General features: G+C 38.5%; 1 protein-coding gene across 1 annotated transcript; it reads right to left on the bottom strand.

Annotated features, from left to right (window-relative positions):
* Positions 1–876: 876 nt before the first annotated feature.
* Positions 877–8,475, bottom strand: LOC120005983. The gene is made up of 8 exons (XM_038855862.1): positions 8,215–8,475; positions 8,006–8,115; positions 6,388–7,541; positions 2,681–6,303; positions 2,273–2,435; positions 1,893–1,992; positions 1,025–1,216; positions 877–895 (listed from the first exon to the last, which is right to left on the bottom strand). The coding sequence occupies exons 1-8, from the start codon at positions 8,473–8,475 to the stop codon at positions 877–879; spliced, it is 5,622 nt and encodes a 1,873-aa protein (XP_038711790.1).
* Positions 8,476–16,202: the final 7,727 nt, after the last annotated feature.

The following is a 16,202-nucleotide window of genomic DNA, read 5'->3' on the forward strand; positions in this document are numbered from 1 at the left end:
TATATTCATATATATAGATGTGTAGATGATATGCTCAAAGGGTAAAAATGCAAGGTTAATTGATGTAGATTCTTATAATTTTTTAAAAAAATTTAATGTTAAGTGAATCCTAAGTTCAAGTAAATAGAGCAAATATTTGTTAATGAATATCTTCAAGGGATTAGTTTTTCATAAGATTGAATTAAATTCAAATGTCTGATAGAGCAAGACGTGTATTGTTTTACTTGTGTTCTAGTGTGTTTGGAATATTTGTGGTGTATAATATTATTGGAAAAAATGTGTTTGGTTTTAAAAAAGTATTGAATAGACTAATTAATATTTTCTCGTAATTCAAAATTACAATATAATTGATAAATATATTATTTATTAGATACAGGAAGAAATAATTTTTTATCATCACCACTTCTATCCAAAACATGTCCACTCGAGAATAATATAAATGTGTATCAAGTATTCAACCTTCTTTTGTGAGTGCAAAATGCATTGGATTGAAAGATTATATGAATTTTTATTGGTTCATATTAAATCAGAAATTCATACAAAGGATCAAAAATTTAATAATAATTTATAGCCACAAACATGTTAATACTTAATAAACGCAATGGTAAATCTTGAATGTCTCTATGTTAATAGTACATTTTAGACAGATGAATATGTTCTCACCTTCTCTTACGATTGACACCCATTAACGATTTCAACGATAAGGACTGTCGATTTTGCAGTAGTGTGTTGGCTTGAACCTTTCATCAACAATTGCCTCTTTCAACAACTTTTGAAGTAGCAAAACCTTCTATTCTCGCTCAAACAATCCCATTGAGTATAGATTTCTTGTAGCTTTCTTGTATTACTGACATTCGAAATAGATCCATACAATTATCAAGTGACTAGGTGGATGCTACAATCATCACGCAAATCATTATAAGAAGAATTTTACATCAAGGAAATACAATCCAAAACCCTAGAACAATCGAAGATACTAGATGCCCACATCAGGGAATCCCTAATTGAGAAAAACAGGACATACAAGAGAGTAAATTGAGGTGTAGAGACTGTTATCAATGAGTGAAGCTTAAACAATCCCAAATGCAGTCGACGGTTCCGGCAGTTGGGGTCATGTAGCTCGAGAGTCATCAAAGAATCGTGCAGCTCTATAGGCATCGAAGGACTGCTTCTTGAGTTCTTCACATTCTTCGTTAAAAATGAAAGAATCAATAACCTGGTATGGCAAAATTGTTTCAAAATTGTCCAAAATGGGACCATTTTAGAGTGGGCAATATATTGCCTGAAAATTGTCTAGGTTTTTTGGACAAAATATTGTAGTTTGGTTGATGTGAACCATACAATATATTGTTGTTAAAAAATGTCAACCAAACGATGCTTAAATAGTTTTTTAACAGTTTTCGCAAAGAGTAACTTAAATGGAAACGGTTTTGATATTCTTTATTTGGAAGGATTCCCTATCTTTTTGCCATCCATAATTGTGTGTATTTGACAGAGCGGCTGTCTTGATTTTTAACGTTAGTTGTTAAGCTGTGAGATGTTTGGTAGAGCTATTAACTGTGCTAAGCAGTTAAGTTGTGTAAAATATATTTTGTTTGTATTTTTAAAATTAAATTTTATTTATTAAAAATTACAAATAAACAATTTATAATTTCATAAATTAAAATAATGAAGCTTAAGCATAGTTATTATTAAAAAAATGTATAATATTTACCTAAAATATTTATATATAAATAATATTAATATATAAAATAATTAATGTAGAAAAATTTAAATTACAAACGTAGGACCCACATTAAAATAAATTTTATTTTATTGTATTAAAAGGTAAAAGAATTGGGTCCCAAGCAAATATAAACTAAAATTGTAGCTTTTTGGCGTGGGCCCCACACCAAAAAGCTGCAAAACGCTTTAACGCTTTCACAATAAACTCCAATATGGAGCTTGGCTCTGTTTGATGGGGCGTTTGCTGGGGCGGTCCCGCTAGCAAGTCTGCTTTCACAAATTGCCCCACCAAACACTTGAAAAAGTGGTGCGTTACCATCCACAAAATGGAGCGGTAAAGCCCCAAAACAATAAGCTTCAGATTGGAGCTTATTGTGAGAGAGTTAGAGCGTTTTATAGCTTTTTGGCGTGGGGCTCATCTAATGAAATATTGGAGGATCATCTAATGTGTTCCTGTCCAGCACTATACTGCATGTTGATCCTCTATTTGTGTTGAGTAGTTCTGCACAATAGTTCCTTAGCTTCGCATACTGTTATATATTGTTACCTTCAATGATCTCTAGGGCTTTCCTTTTGGCTCTAAAGGCATGTTGTCTAGTGATCTCCAAAGCTAGATTGTCCTTGACATAATTCACCAACTGTCCACAACTCACATGAGGTTCACTCTTGATTTTTTCGAGTAGTTTAGTACCAAGCCATTTTGATGCAAACTAGATCAAGAATCACACTTGAAACTAGAACACAAGACCAGCACGGTGAGAATCACTCTCGTTTTCTTTCTATTATGGAATCACTCCAGAATATTGGTTTTCTTCTTTCAATCAAAACAAAAAAATGAGCTGCCTATTCAAAGGAAATAGAATACTTAAATAATAAAAGATCACATGTGAACACATGATGTGAACACTTTTATTCATTGACTCGGTTGCCCTTATCAATGCTAGATTTCAGCCACCATCAGCTCCGTGTCTCCTGCCTTTAATTCTTCAAGGTTGTGTTGAATGTCTAGTTGCACGGGCATGGGCCCCTTAGTTGGTCCACTGAAACTAAAGCCATCTTTTGCACCAATTCCCTCCTTCACTAAGAAATTCGACTCCGTCGAATGATGCTGGCAGTAGTTTTCAAGCAGACTGGGATTCAATTGGGCTAATTCTTCCGCATTTATCCATGAATTGTCAGATTCTGGTTTGCCCACCCAATGGACAAGAAATTTGTGATACCCTCCCCGCCTCGTAGAGACAAATTGATGGTCTATAATGTGATCCACTTTCTCATTCGTTGCTGGTATGGGAGGCACGTTAGGAGTTGATATTTCAGTTCTTTCACTACTTGGGGCAGGGTCTTCATTGTACTTGATTAAATCAGCTACATTGAATACGGGATGCAGTCTAATGTTTGGTGGCAACAATACTCGATAAGCGTTGGAGCCAATACGCTGTACCACCTGGAATGGACCGATTCTTCTATCATGTAGTATATGATAAGCACCAGGTGGGAATCTCTCAGGCCTAAGCCGAACCAAAACCATGTCACCTACATCAAAAGTTTCATCACGACGATGTTTGTTTGCTGCGTGGCGGTAGAGGTCATTTTGTACGGCAATCCGTTTGCGAACCTCTTGGTGAAGTCGTTGCAGCCGCTCCACGGTGTCCACAGCTTCGGCACTACTATGGGGTGGTAATGGGAGTGGAATCAGGTCGATTGGTGCTTTAGGTTGCTTGCCTAACACTATTTCAAAAGGGCTTCGTCCTGTGGTCCGATTAACCGAGGAATTGAATGCAAATTCGGCCTGTGGTAACAACTGATCCCATGTTGTTGCATGGTCTTTCACCAAACATCGTAGAAGGTTTCCAAGACTCCGATTTGTCACTTCTGTCAGGCCGTCCGTTTGGGGATGGAATGCGGTCGAATATTGGAGTTTAGCGCCTAATTTGGCCCATAAAGATCGCCAAAAATGGCTGATGAATCGTGAGTCTCGGTCAGATGTAAGGGATCGTGGAACTCCATGTAATCGCACAACTTCACGAAGAAAAATGGCTGCCACATGTGAGGCATCATTTGTCTTGTGACATGGGATGAAATGGGCCATTCTCGAGAATCTATCAACCACCACCAATACAACATCATGCTTCCTTACTGTCTTTGGTAAACCCAGTACAAAGTCAAGGGTGATTTCTTCCCATGGGCTCTCTGGGATCGGCAGGGGTGTATAAAGACCGGTATTCCGTCGAGAACCTTTGCTGAATTGACAGATTTGGCAATGATCTACAATTCGGTGAACATCACGTCGCAACTTGGACCAATAGAACCTTTCACTCACCATTTGTAAAGTCTTCTCCCTTCCAAAGTGGCCACCTAATCCACCAGAATGAATCTCAATAACAACTAAGTCCCGTAGGGATCCTTGAGGCAGACAAAGTTGCACTCCTTTGAACAAATAACCATCAAAGAGATTGTAAGGACTGTCCTGATTTGTTCCACCAATAGTCAACCTTTGCCAAACATTTGAGAACTCTTCATCTCCTGCATATTGTTCACGCATACACTCAAAACCGACCACACTTACCTCTAGATTGGTAAGAAGATGTGCTCGTCGGCTGAGCGCATCTGCCACTTTGTTCTTCGTTCCCTTGCGATGTCGAATGGTGAAAGTAAATTGCTGCAGTACTGCAACCCATCTTGCATGGCGAAAGTTAAGCTTTTGCTGTGAATTCAAATGCCGCAAAGAGTCATGGTCCGTCACGAGGATAAACTCATTATGCAATAAATATGGCCTCCAATGCTTCACCATTTGGACCACCGCATATAGCTCTAAATCATAGGCAGAATACCGCCGTCGTGCTTCATTGAGCTTCTCGCTGTGATACGCCACGGGTTTTCCTTCTTGACTTATGACTCCTCCTATTCCCACCTGCGAAGCATCACAAGATAACTCAAAGATTTTGTTAAAATCCGGTAAACGTAATACCGGTGCTGTGGTAAGAGTTTTTTTCAACAATTGGAATGCTTCATTTGCCTCGATCGTCCATAAGAAAGTAGTGGCTTTCAAACAGTCTGTTATTGGTGCCATGATGGTACTGAACCCCCAGATAAATCGGCGGTAGAAGGATGCGAGTCCATGAAATCCGCGCACTTCAAATATATTGCAAGGAGTTGGCCAATCAGAGATGGCTTGCACTTTGTTAGGATCCATGCTTAATCCCCTGTCAGATATAATATAGCCCAAAAATTGAACTTGTGATTGTAAAAAGGCACATTTGGCTTTATTCACGTACAACTGTGCATCCTTCAACACTTGAAAGACTTCACGCAAGTGGTAAAGATGGTCTTCGGTCCTCTGGCTGAATACTAGGATATTATCGAAATAAACCACTACAAATTTGCCAACTAGTTTCCGAAGTACATGGTTCATCAACCTCATGAACGTACTTGGGGCATTTGAAAGACCGAATGGCATAACACACCACTCATACAACCCATCTCGAGTCTTAAATGTTGTTTTCCATTCATCCCCATCACGAATCCGAACTTGATGGTAGCTGCTACGCAAATCAATTTTAGAAAATAATACAACACTTTTTAACTGATCTAATAAATCATCAAGGCGCGGTATTGGAAATCGATACTTCACCGTTATTTTATTGATGGCGCGGCTGTCCACGCACATGCGCCAGGTGCCGTCTTTTTTGGGTGTCAAAAGAGCCGGTACTGAGCATGGGCTCATACTTTCTCTTAGAAATCCTTTTTGTAAAAGATCATGAACTTGCCTCTGGAGTTCGTCATGCTCCCTGGGGCTCATTCGGTAATGAGGGAGGTTGGGCAGAGTTGCACCCGGTATGAGATCAATTGCATGTTCAATCCCACGTATTGGAGGTAATGTGGAAGGTAGTTCATTAGGAAAAATAGCATGAAACTCTTGTAGTAGAGATGTTACCTCGGGTGCCTCCGTGTTGTTAGAGTCCATATTGGTCTCATGAGCCACAAGTAGGAAGATAATTTGGGACTCCTTGCTGGACAATTGAAATTGCCGAAGAGATAGTGTCGTGGCTAATGTGGAATTTTTAAAAAACTCTCCCCCACTTGGCTTCATTGGACGCAAAATGATATTGTGCCCTCTATACTTGAAAGAATAGGTATTTGCTCGTGCGTGGTGGACCACATCTCTGTCAAATAGCCAAGGACGACCCAGTAATAAATGACATGCTTTCATTGGTATAACATCGCACCACGCCGAATCTTTGTAGTTGGTTCCCAACGAAAAAGATAACAGACATCTCTGTTTCACGGGAATGGTGGTGTCGTCAATCCACCCCACGCGATATGGTTTTGGATGCTTCTCTGTCGTCAACCCATTGCGCTCCACCATGTCTTTAGAGATAACATTCATACTACTCCCCCCGTCAATGATGACTTCCAAAGCTTTGCCATCCTTCTCGAAACGGGTACGAAAAATGCTAGTCCGCAGCCATTCGTCTGCTGATGGTTCTACCATTTGTCCTGTGAGAATTTGTCGTATCACACACATAGGCAATTCTGAGGGTTCCAGTACTTCATCAATGACCTCCGTGTTTACTGCCGTGTGTGCTTCCTCACTTGCAATCTCCAGTTCATCTCCTTCACACATTAAGGCAATTTTCCTTCCTCTTCCAGGACACACATACGCATAATGACCCAAAGTGCCACATTTATAACACTTGGGACCTCCAGGTTCCTTCCCTCGTTGAAGAGTAGGTGTAGTTGTGTTGGTGCCCGTTTCCGTCCGTGCCGCCATATTGCCTTGGGTGGGTGAGGAATTTGTAACTGCTCGAGAACTCTTGTAATCCAGACTACTGGGTTGGTAACGCTTGTTATACTGGCTCTTCAGACGACTTTCTATCTTGAGGGCTAATTGAAAGGCCTCTCTGACATTCTCCAACTTAGCAGTCTCTAACTCCCTACTGATCTCCTCTCGTAGTCCTCTCTTGTACCTGGCCAAGGATTGTTGCGGATCTTCTATCACCCGAGATCGGACAATCAATTCATGAAATTTGTTGTTAAATTCCCGGACTGATTTGCTTCCCTGCTCCAAAGACAGTAATTCTCGAAACACTATCTCTTTGTAATTGTGTGGGAGGTATTCTTCCATGATGTATCCCTTCATTTCTCTCCAGTCCATAATTGATGGTAATCCCGAATGGTATCTCTGTTCTTCCAAACTTTGCCACCACACGCATGCTTGACCTTTGAATTTCATACGAATAAAGCGGACCTTCTGCTCTTGATTCATGCCTACCCAGTCAAAGAAATTTTCCACCTTAGCCAACCAGTCCATCACCTCATGGAGTTCTTGGTTGCCATCAAACTCCGGAACATCAACTTTGATTTGTCTCATTACTTGATCTGTTTGATCAAAATGGCCATATTGCCTATAATTGTGGCGAAAGGATTCAGGTTTGGGCTCATGTTGAAAAGCTCGACTTCGTTCACCAGTACGCTGAGTATAGGAATTACGTGGTTTAGAGTGTTGACCATGAACACCTTCAGCATATTCATCACCAGCCTCCTCTTCAATCTCTTGGACCACCTTCTTACCACTCCTCTGAGTTGGGGAACTCGTTGCTCCAGCTAATTGATTCACTTGCTCCGTCAGCTTAGTTATTTGTTGAGCCATGTCCGGGATTTGCTGGAGAGCTTGCGTCATGGCTGGAAGCTGTTGAGCCAAGACAGTCATGAGTTCACTTTGTTGGATGGGATCTGTTGAATCAAAGTCCGTGGCAGCGTAGTCCTTGCCGTTACGTGTAGGCATGATGTTTCCTCTGATACCAAGTTGATGCAAACTAGATCAAGAATCACACTTGAAACTAGAACACAAGACCAGCACGGTGAGAATCACTCTCGTTTTCTTTCTATTATGGAATCACTCCAGAATATTGGTTTTCTTCTTTCAATCAAAACAAAAAAATGAGCTGCCTATTCAAAGGAAATAGAATACTTAAATAATAAAAGATCACATGTGAACACATGAAGTGAACACTTTTATTCATTGACTCGGTTGCCCTTATCAATGCTAGATTTCAGCCACCATCAGCTCCGTGTCTCCTGCCTTTAATTCTTCAAGGTTGTGTTGAATGTCTAGTTGCACGGGCATGGGCCCCTTAGTTGGTCCACTGAAACTAAAGCCATCTTTTGCACCACATTTAAAGCTGGCTTGTTTGATCAACATGGATCTACCACATCTATGCTTTTTCACAGAAGTCTTCACTTGGTAAGTCTTTTCATTTGTGATATGTGAACACCAAACCTTCCAGGGACACTTTCAGTGCACTTCACTTGACATCTACACTTGTCATTTTTCACAAATTTCAGTTTATACCCACCCTCTACAGCATAATTCTTCACAGCTTTCTTAAACTAATCCATTGAAGTGAACTTCATACCTAACTCAAATGTGAAATTCTTCATGTTTATATTAGGGTTGAACTTAGGGTTATTTTTCTTCCTTACACTAACCCCAGTTTCATCATCAGAGGAGGCCAGGCTCTCAAGTTCATCAGATTCATAGATCATCCTAAAGTCAGGATCATCATCATCCTCTGTATTTAAACTTAAGTTGTCATCAATATCATCATCAAAATTCACCCCATCCAGTCCATCCTCTTGTTCATCCAGCCCATCCAGATCATCCTCATCATGCCTATCCTCTTCATCCTCGCCAAGAACTATGTCAACAAATTCATCATCAGGAACCTCATCACTCCTATCATTCTCCATTTGTTCAGTTGATTTTTTTTCCCTTATATGCTATCCATATATTCATCTAGCATCTCATCTAATTCATTGTCATCATATTCATCACTACGATGATGACCAGAACAACAATCACAATTAATTTTATCATGATCAGGACTCATTCTGTAAAATTTTCACCTACAACCACATGAAGCTTTTATTTTAAAAATCACAACTCATCACAACAAATAAAGGGACAAAAAAAATTCCAGAAAGTGACATGCATTTGGGGACCACAATAATGTTTCTCATCCAATATAGAAATCCCCGACAAAAACTACTTTAGTGTGCAAATGAATCATTTTTTATTTTATAACAAGACAGAATCACCCATTTTTATATTGATCATAAAGCAAATGAAAAATGAGACGATCCCAAGAATGGCAAAGAAAACCCTAAAGTGTTTTGGCTAGGGTTGTCGAAGTCGAAATACGTGCATGTATTGGTTGTATCGATCAATCATTGCTCTTCAACCTTTGCTCAACTTCAAAATTGATGGATCCAGAGACACGGAGAGACAGCTTCAAGAACGAGTGTTTAGGGTTAGGTTATGTTACAGCCTGAACATTTAACCTAAAAAATTTTATGGGGAATTTTAGTCTCCCTCCCCAATCTCCCACTAGCTCTACTCCACGTCATATAACCGTCACGGTAACGTTACATGTCACCACATTTTGATGGTTTCTGTTAGATCAATGTGACAGGTCAGCAAATTGACTTACCGGATTTCTCAAAAATCTGACCGAGTTACAATCCACAAAGACCAATGACCTATTTGTTACGTTTAGAACGCGAGGGACTGAGTTGTTACACAGGTCATCTGTGAGGGACTAAAAGTATCCTTTATCCTTTTTCTTAACAACAATGTTGAGTCACACACGGTGAAGTTGTTATCTTCAAATATGGATATTTCAGTTTTGAAACTGAACTCTTCAGGTTCTATTGATTCAAAGGAAATTCTCCCGGTGAATGATTTCGAGGCTCCACAATTTGTGCAATCAATTTATCCTTTACGTGTAAACCTACATAATCTTTTTGTGGGCCTTCCATCAATTGGTGGGGCTTTAGCATTTGCACAGAAGATGCTAATAGATGTCAACAAAGGGGAAGTTATGGATACCCGAACTATATCAGAAGTTAACACCGTCTAGTTTGCAATTGAGGGGTTGAGAATCGCTCTAAACAATGCAGGTCGTCTGCCCATTAACAAAAAGGCGAATCCCAAGTCAACTAAGATTTATTTCTCAGAGCTTCCAGTTGAGGAAAAATCGCATGCATTTCTTGCGCATGCCCTTCAGAATCAGACAAAGAAGTTCAAGACAATAGTAGCCATTGTAGATGCCAGTAGTTTAGCTGGTCTTTGAAGGCAATGGAACACTGTTGTTCCACCAGATGTTAGGGAAATGGTTAGAGAGCTTGTAAAAGATTGTGAGAGTTGTAATATCCTGACTCAATTATACACTGTTCATAGTACTTTGATGCGTTGATCGAGGTGGGTGAACCTCGATGATTGTGAATCGGGATTTGGGGAGAATAAAAATTAAATCAAGATAAAATATGAATATATTTTTAATAAATGGGGGATTTAAAAAGAAAATTATTGGTGCAAGAATCACTCAAATCGGATTTAAATTGGATTTGTTATGAATTTTTGAAGTTAATTGGAACATTTTAGTAAGGGGTGTTTTTGAAAGATGGGTGTTTTTGAAAGGGAAAGATTGCATAAAAGAAAAATTAAAGAAAATAAAAAAAAATAAAAAATATTGCAAAAATACCCTATTCTTTCACGATTTTCTGTCTCTCTCTCCTCTTTCTCTCTCTTAAAAGGGTTCAACGGCAATTTAGTGATTCCGACGACGGTGGTGGTCGTGGTTGGTACCAAAAGAAGCGTATTGACGAGACGAGTGTAACCCAACTTGAATCACGTCGAACGGAGTTCCGGTTTGGGAGAAATATGAGATTGAAGTTCCGGCCACCGTGAACTTCCTTTGGTCGATCCGGTTGATTCCGGTGACGGTTTGGCTTGATTTAGGTACCTATGAGTTCATTTCATCGAGCTCTTCAATTTGGTGTAAGATTTGGCAGGTTTGGGTTACCGGATCGCCGGCGGCAGTGTTGAATGGGTTTCCGCTGAGTTGACCAAGTCAGGGCGAGTTGACTGGTGTGTTGACCGGTTTGACCCATTTCACCTAGTTTGACCGTTGACTTTGATCGTTGACCATAGTTGCCGAACGTATTTTAACTGTATTTTCATACATTGTGTTTTTCGATGTAGATGGTGATCCCGGTTGAGATTCGAAGCGGGTTGACTTTTGGAGTTAGGGGTTTATCGGGGGACACGGGTGTGGTATTCGCTTTCAAATTAAGGTTGTTCCAGCATCGACATTAATGAAGGTTGTATCATTGAAAGTTCCCGTGTATTTGAAACTTTTTTTGACTCAAACACAAAAGGCAATGGCAATGGTTTTAAGCAAGATTGTTGGTCCGTCAAAAGTGTTAGCCCTAGGATTATCGACCTCTGGAGCTAAAGTGACATATGTAATTAAGAGAGCAGCTTCTGCAGAGAAAATAAAGACTCTGGCCCACAACATTATCGCCTCTACTGAGAAGACCAGTTTTTCAGCCATGAGAACACCATTCTATGAAATAATGAGGAAACAACGTGTAAAATCGATTGGTGTCCTACCATAGGCTGTTGAATATATATGTTTGAGTGATTACAAAAGCATGATTGATTGAACTTTGATCCATGATGTGCATGAGAAATCTTAGACTTATATATCCTATCCAAAATGCATGGGAATTTGATTTATTGAACTAACATGGACTAACATTGCAAGAAGCCCTAACAAGGCTTACATAGCATGTCTTGAGTGTAATTGTGTGTAGGATGATCAAGTTGACCAAGTATCAACATGGTGATCTTAATCGAACTGTAACGAAGAATTAATCATGGTCAAACATGATTAAGAAAGTCATTTTGATGGTCAACCATGGTCAGAATATGTAAAGAATATCTTGGAGCCAATTGAAGAAAAGTTGACTTTCTGGTCAGAGTCAAAGTCAACAGACTGACGTGACAGATGACATGGACGTGATGACATGGCACATGAAATGGACTAGTGGTAGACATGATCATGTGTTAGAGGGCCAATCTAGTGATAGACCTCCATTCTTTAATGGAGAAGACTATGACCATTGGAAGATGAGAATGAAACTTTATTTCATGTCTCTTGATATTTATTTGTGGTATGTCATAGAGGATGGACCTTATGAGTCTACCATCACCACCAAGATTGGTGATGTCGAAAAAGAGATTTCAAAACCTAGGGATAAATGGGATGAACATGATAAGAAGAAGATGTCTATAAATGCTAAAGTTATGTCTATCTTGTTTAATGCATTAAATCAAGTTGATGCTAAACATATTTCTACATGCATTTTGGCTAAAGACATGTGGACTAGGTTAGAGATGAAGCATGAGGGCACTAATCAAGTAAAGGAGTCAAGGATTAACATGCTCATGCATTCATATGAACTGTTTACCATACATCCTAATGAATCCATTACCGAAATGGATATAAGACTAACTCAGATTTTGAATTCTCTTGAATCTTTAGGAAAGACTTTCTCCAATCAAGAAAAGGTACAAAAATACTTTAGAAGTCTTCCGAAAGCATGGGATGCCAAAGTCACAGCCATCCAAGATGCTAAAGACCTCAAAATCTTGAAATTGGACGAGCTGGTTGGTTCCTTGATGGTGTACGAAACAAACATGAAGGCAAGGGAAGCCCAAAAGGAGGACACCAAAAAGAAGAGTCTAGCTTTTGCCTCCAAGGGTGATAGTGGAGATGACTTGAGTGATGAGGAAATTGCCTTAATGACAAGAAGATTCAAGAGATCCTTGATAAACAAGAAAAAGAAAGGTGGAGCACCACTCAGCCATTCCAAAAGAAACAATTTCAAATCTGGTCATGTAGATCAAAATACTTTCAAGAGTACTCATGAGGAGCAAAGCAAAGGTTTGAGGTGTTTTGAGTGTGGCAAAAAGGGACACATGAAGAATGAGTGTCCAAAGAGGAAAGAAAAGAGCAAGTACCAATCAAAGAGAGCTTTCAAAGCCGCATGGAGTGACTCGGATTCAAATTGCACTTCAAGTGATGATGAACATAAAGAGACTTCAAAAGTATGTTTCATGGCGAAAGGGAACTCATCCAATTCGGATGAGGAGGTAACTTCTTTAGACCATGATAATGATGATGATTTATCTTTGATGACTTGATTTCCTGACTTGATGACATGAATGCTAAAAACAGAAAATTGCATAAGGAAAAGAAGCATCTAAAGAATGAAAATACATGCTTGGTAGAAATGGTAGAAAAGCATGAAAAGACCATTGATGAACTTAATGCTAAATATGATGAAAAATGTGATATGCTTGCTGCCATGTGTGCTAATGACATGTCTAAATGTGATCATGAGCCTTTGATTGAAGATTTGCAATTTAGACTTAGTAGATTGCAAGAAGAGTATGATGATATGAAATTAATTGCTATTTTGCCTAATGAGAACCAAGAGTTTCATGTTGACTCTAGTGTTCAAGATGAGTTAGACACATTAAAAATGAGATATGAGAAACTAGAGAAATCCTTCTCTAAGTTTAGTATGGGATCATCTAGACCTGATTCACTACTTTCATGCCTTAGACAATCTCTTAACAAATCTGGTCTAGGCTACATTAATGATGTGTGAAGTTGAAAAAATGTGATTTACATGATATATCTATAACTTTTGTATCACATGGTTACTTGGATTCTTTGAATGATAAGGAGGATAAGTGCTTATCTAAGAAACTGAATTTTTCTCCTCCTAACTATAATGATTTGAATGATATGCATGCTAGTACTTCAAAATCACATCATGAGCATGCTACATATCTCCAGCCCAAAGGGCATAAAACAATTCCTATTGGGAATGTGCCACTTGAGCCTTGGAAGAATGGAAGTAAATCTGGTCATATGAGACCCTTAGGGTTCCCTAAGAAATAATGGCAATCCATGGCTTATTATAGGAGACCTAGGGTACCACAAGGTCATATGTATGCTAGAACTTCATTCATACTTCACATAATGCATACATGCATGATTTGAATGCCAAGATTCATCCAAAGTTTCAATATGTGTTTGGCAAGAGAGTTGTGCAAATATGGGTTTCTAAGGGAACTAAAGTTGCTGGTGCTAACCTCTTAGGACCCAAAAGAAATTGAGTACCTAAAGTGAGTTGAACTTGTGTAGGTGTGCTTGAAAGTCAAATCCTCTAGAGCTTCAAAGCGGTATTTCGACAACGGTTGTTCAAGATATATGACCGACAATCCAAATCTATTTTTTACTTTCAAGAAGTCTTCAAAAGGAGAACATGTTACCTTCGGGGACAAGAAGAAGACTAGGATCCTTGGTCAAGGATCCATAGGTGATGTATCTTCTATCTCTATCTCTAATGTTTCACTAGTTGATGGACATCTTTTAATATTCTTAGCATCTCTTATTTAGTTGATTGTAGGTTGATTATTTGCTTTGATGATTCTAAGTGTGAAATAAGAAATGCCATGAATGAGTGCTTACTTGTAGGTCGTAGAGATGGTGATATGTACACTCTTGATTTAAATGATTTGAATGATTGCAAAGTGAAATGCTTGATTTCTAGCAATTGTGATGTGAATATTTGGCATAGAAGATTAGGACATGTAGGAATCTCTACAATTGAAAAATTAGTTAAAAAGAACCTAGTTAGAGGCATTCCATCTTTGAAATTTGATGTGTATGATGTATGTGAGCCTTGCATTAAAGGAAAGCATGCTAGGGAGTCTTTTAAATCAAAATCCCAGATTTCATCTACTAGAGTTTTAGAGCTTTTGCTTCTTGATTTGTTTGGTCCAAGTAGAGTTAAGAGTCTAGGTGGTAGATCATATGCATTTGTGCACTTGTGATTGTTGATGACTATTCTAGATATACTTGGGTGATTTTTCTTGCACATAAGCATGAGACCATTCATGAGTTTTCAAAACTAATCAAAAGGCTTCAAAATGAAAAAAAAATGAGCATTAGCAAGATTAGGAGTGATCATAGATGAGAATTTGATAATCATGCTTCATTGATCTATGTGATGAATATGGCATTAGACATGATTTCTCTTCACCTAGAACACCCCAACAAAATGGGGTAGTAGAAAGGAAAAATAGAACCTTACAAGAAATTACTAGAACCATGCTTGTTGAACATGATTTGCCTAAGTTCTTATGGGCTGAGGCCATTTATTATGCATGCTATATTGTGAATAGGTTGTCTATTAGAAAGAAAATCAATAAGACACCTTATGAGATTTGGAATGATAGAAAACCTAGAGTTGACTACTTTAGGGTATTTGGATACAAGTGCTATGTTTTGAACACTACGAATGATTTAGATAAATTTGATGCAAAATCTACTCCTTGTGTGTTTGTTGGCTATTCTTTGACTTCTAGGGTTTATAGAGTATACAATCCAAAATCTAGGAAAATAGAAGAGTCTATTCATGTTAAATTTATTGAAACTATTGCATTTGACCCCTTGCTTGAGCATGATGATATTGAGATAGGTTTAGAGAAGTTAAGCATAAACGATGATGAGGATGACTTTCCTACACCTAAGATTGATAAATCAAGCAAAGAATGAGCAAAAGAGCATGTGGAAACTACAAATGGAGAAAAACCCGTGGCTGGTGGTGTGCAACCAGCAAGTTTAGATGAAAACCAAGTTGCACCCATGGGCTCCATAAATGAAAATCAAAGTTAACAAGCTCCTACATCGTGGCTGCAAGTGAGAGACAAGCATAAGCACCCCAAACAGCTCATTATTGGTGATTTGCACCAAGGGGTAAGAACTCGTAGATCTCACTTAACTTCTTATGTTTAGTGTATGCATGTGTGCTAGATTTCAAAGTCAACCTATTCATTCTCATTTCCTAGTGGTTAAGAGAATATTTAGGTATCTTAAGCATACATCAACTCTTGGCTTATGGTATGACAAAAATTCATTGTTGATTTACATGCATATAGTGATGCCGACTTTGCTGGATGTAAGATAAATAGGAAGAGTACTTCGGGTACATGCCAATGAAGTATGCTTATCTCTTGGTTCTCCAAGAAACAACCTTGTGTTGCCCTATCTATCACCGAAGCCAAATATATGGCTATAAGGAGTTGTTGTGCTCAACTCTTATGGATTAGACAACAACTATATGACTTTGGACTTAAATTGAAAGATATTCCTATATATTGTGATAATAGTAGTGCCATTAGCCTTTCTAAAAATTCGGTGCATCATTCAAAGGATAAACATATTGAAATTAGGCATCATTTTATTAGAGATCATGTGACTCAAGGGACAATTAAATTAGAGTATGTGGACACAATGAACCAACTTGCGGACATACTAACTAAACCTCTAAACCAAGAGAGATTTGAATTTTTAAGAGGTAATATAGGCATGAGAATGAGTCCTTGATATGCGTATGAATGTTTATGCATTGCTTATATTGAACACTCTTTGGATGCATTTATAAAATAAAGGGGAAGAAATATTAAATGTATTGAATGCAACTTTGAATTCAAAAGTTTGTATGCATAGGTTAAGGGGGAGGAACTTGAATGTAATTGTGATATACCTTGCCTA

The sequence above is a fragment of the Tripterygium wilfordii genome, chromosome 9, assembly GCF_013401445.1.
Source record: "Tripterygium wilfordii isolate XIE 37 chromosome 9, ASM1340144v1, whole genome shotgun sequence".
NCBI classification, from domain to species: Eukaryota; Viridiplantae; Streptophyta; class Magnoliopsida; order Celastrales; family Celastraceae; genus Tripterygium; species Tripterygium wilfordii.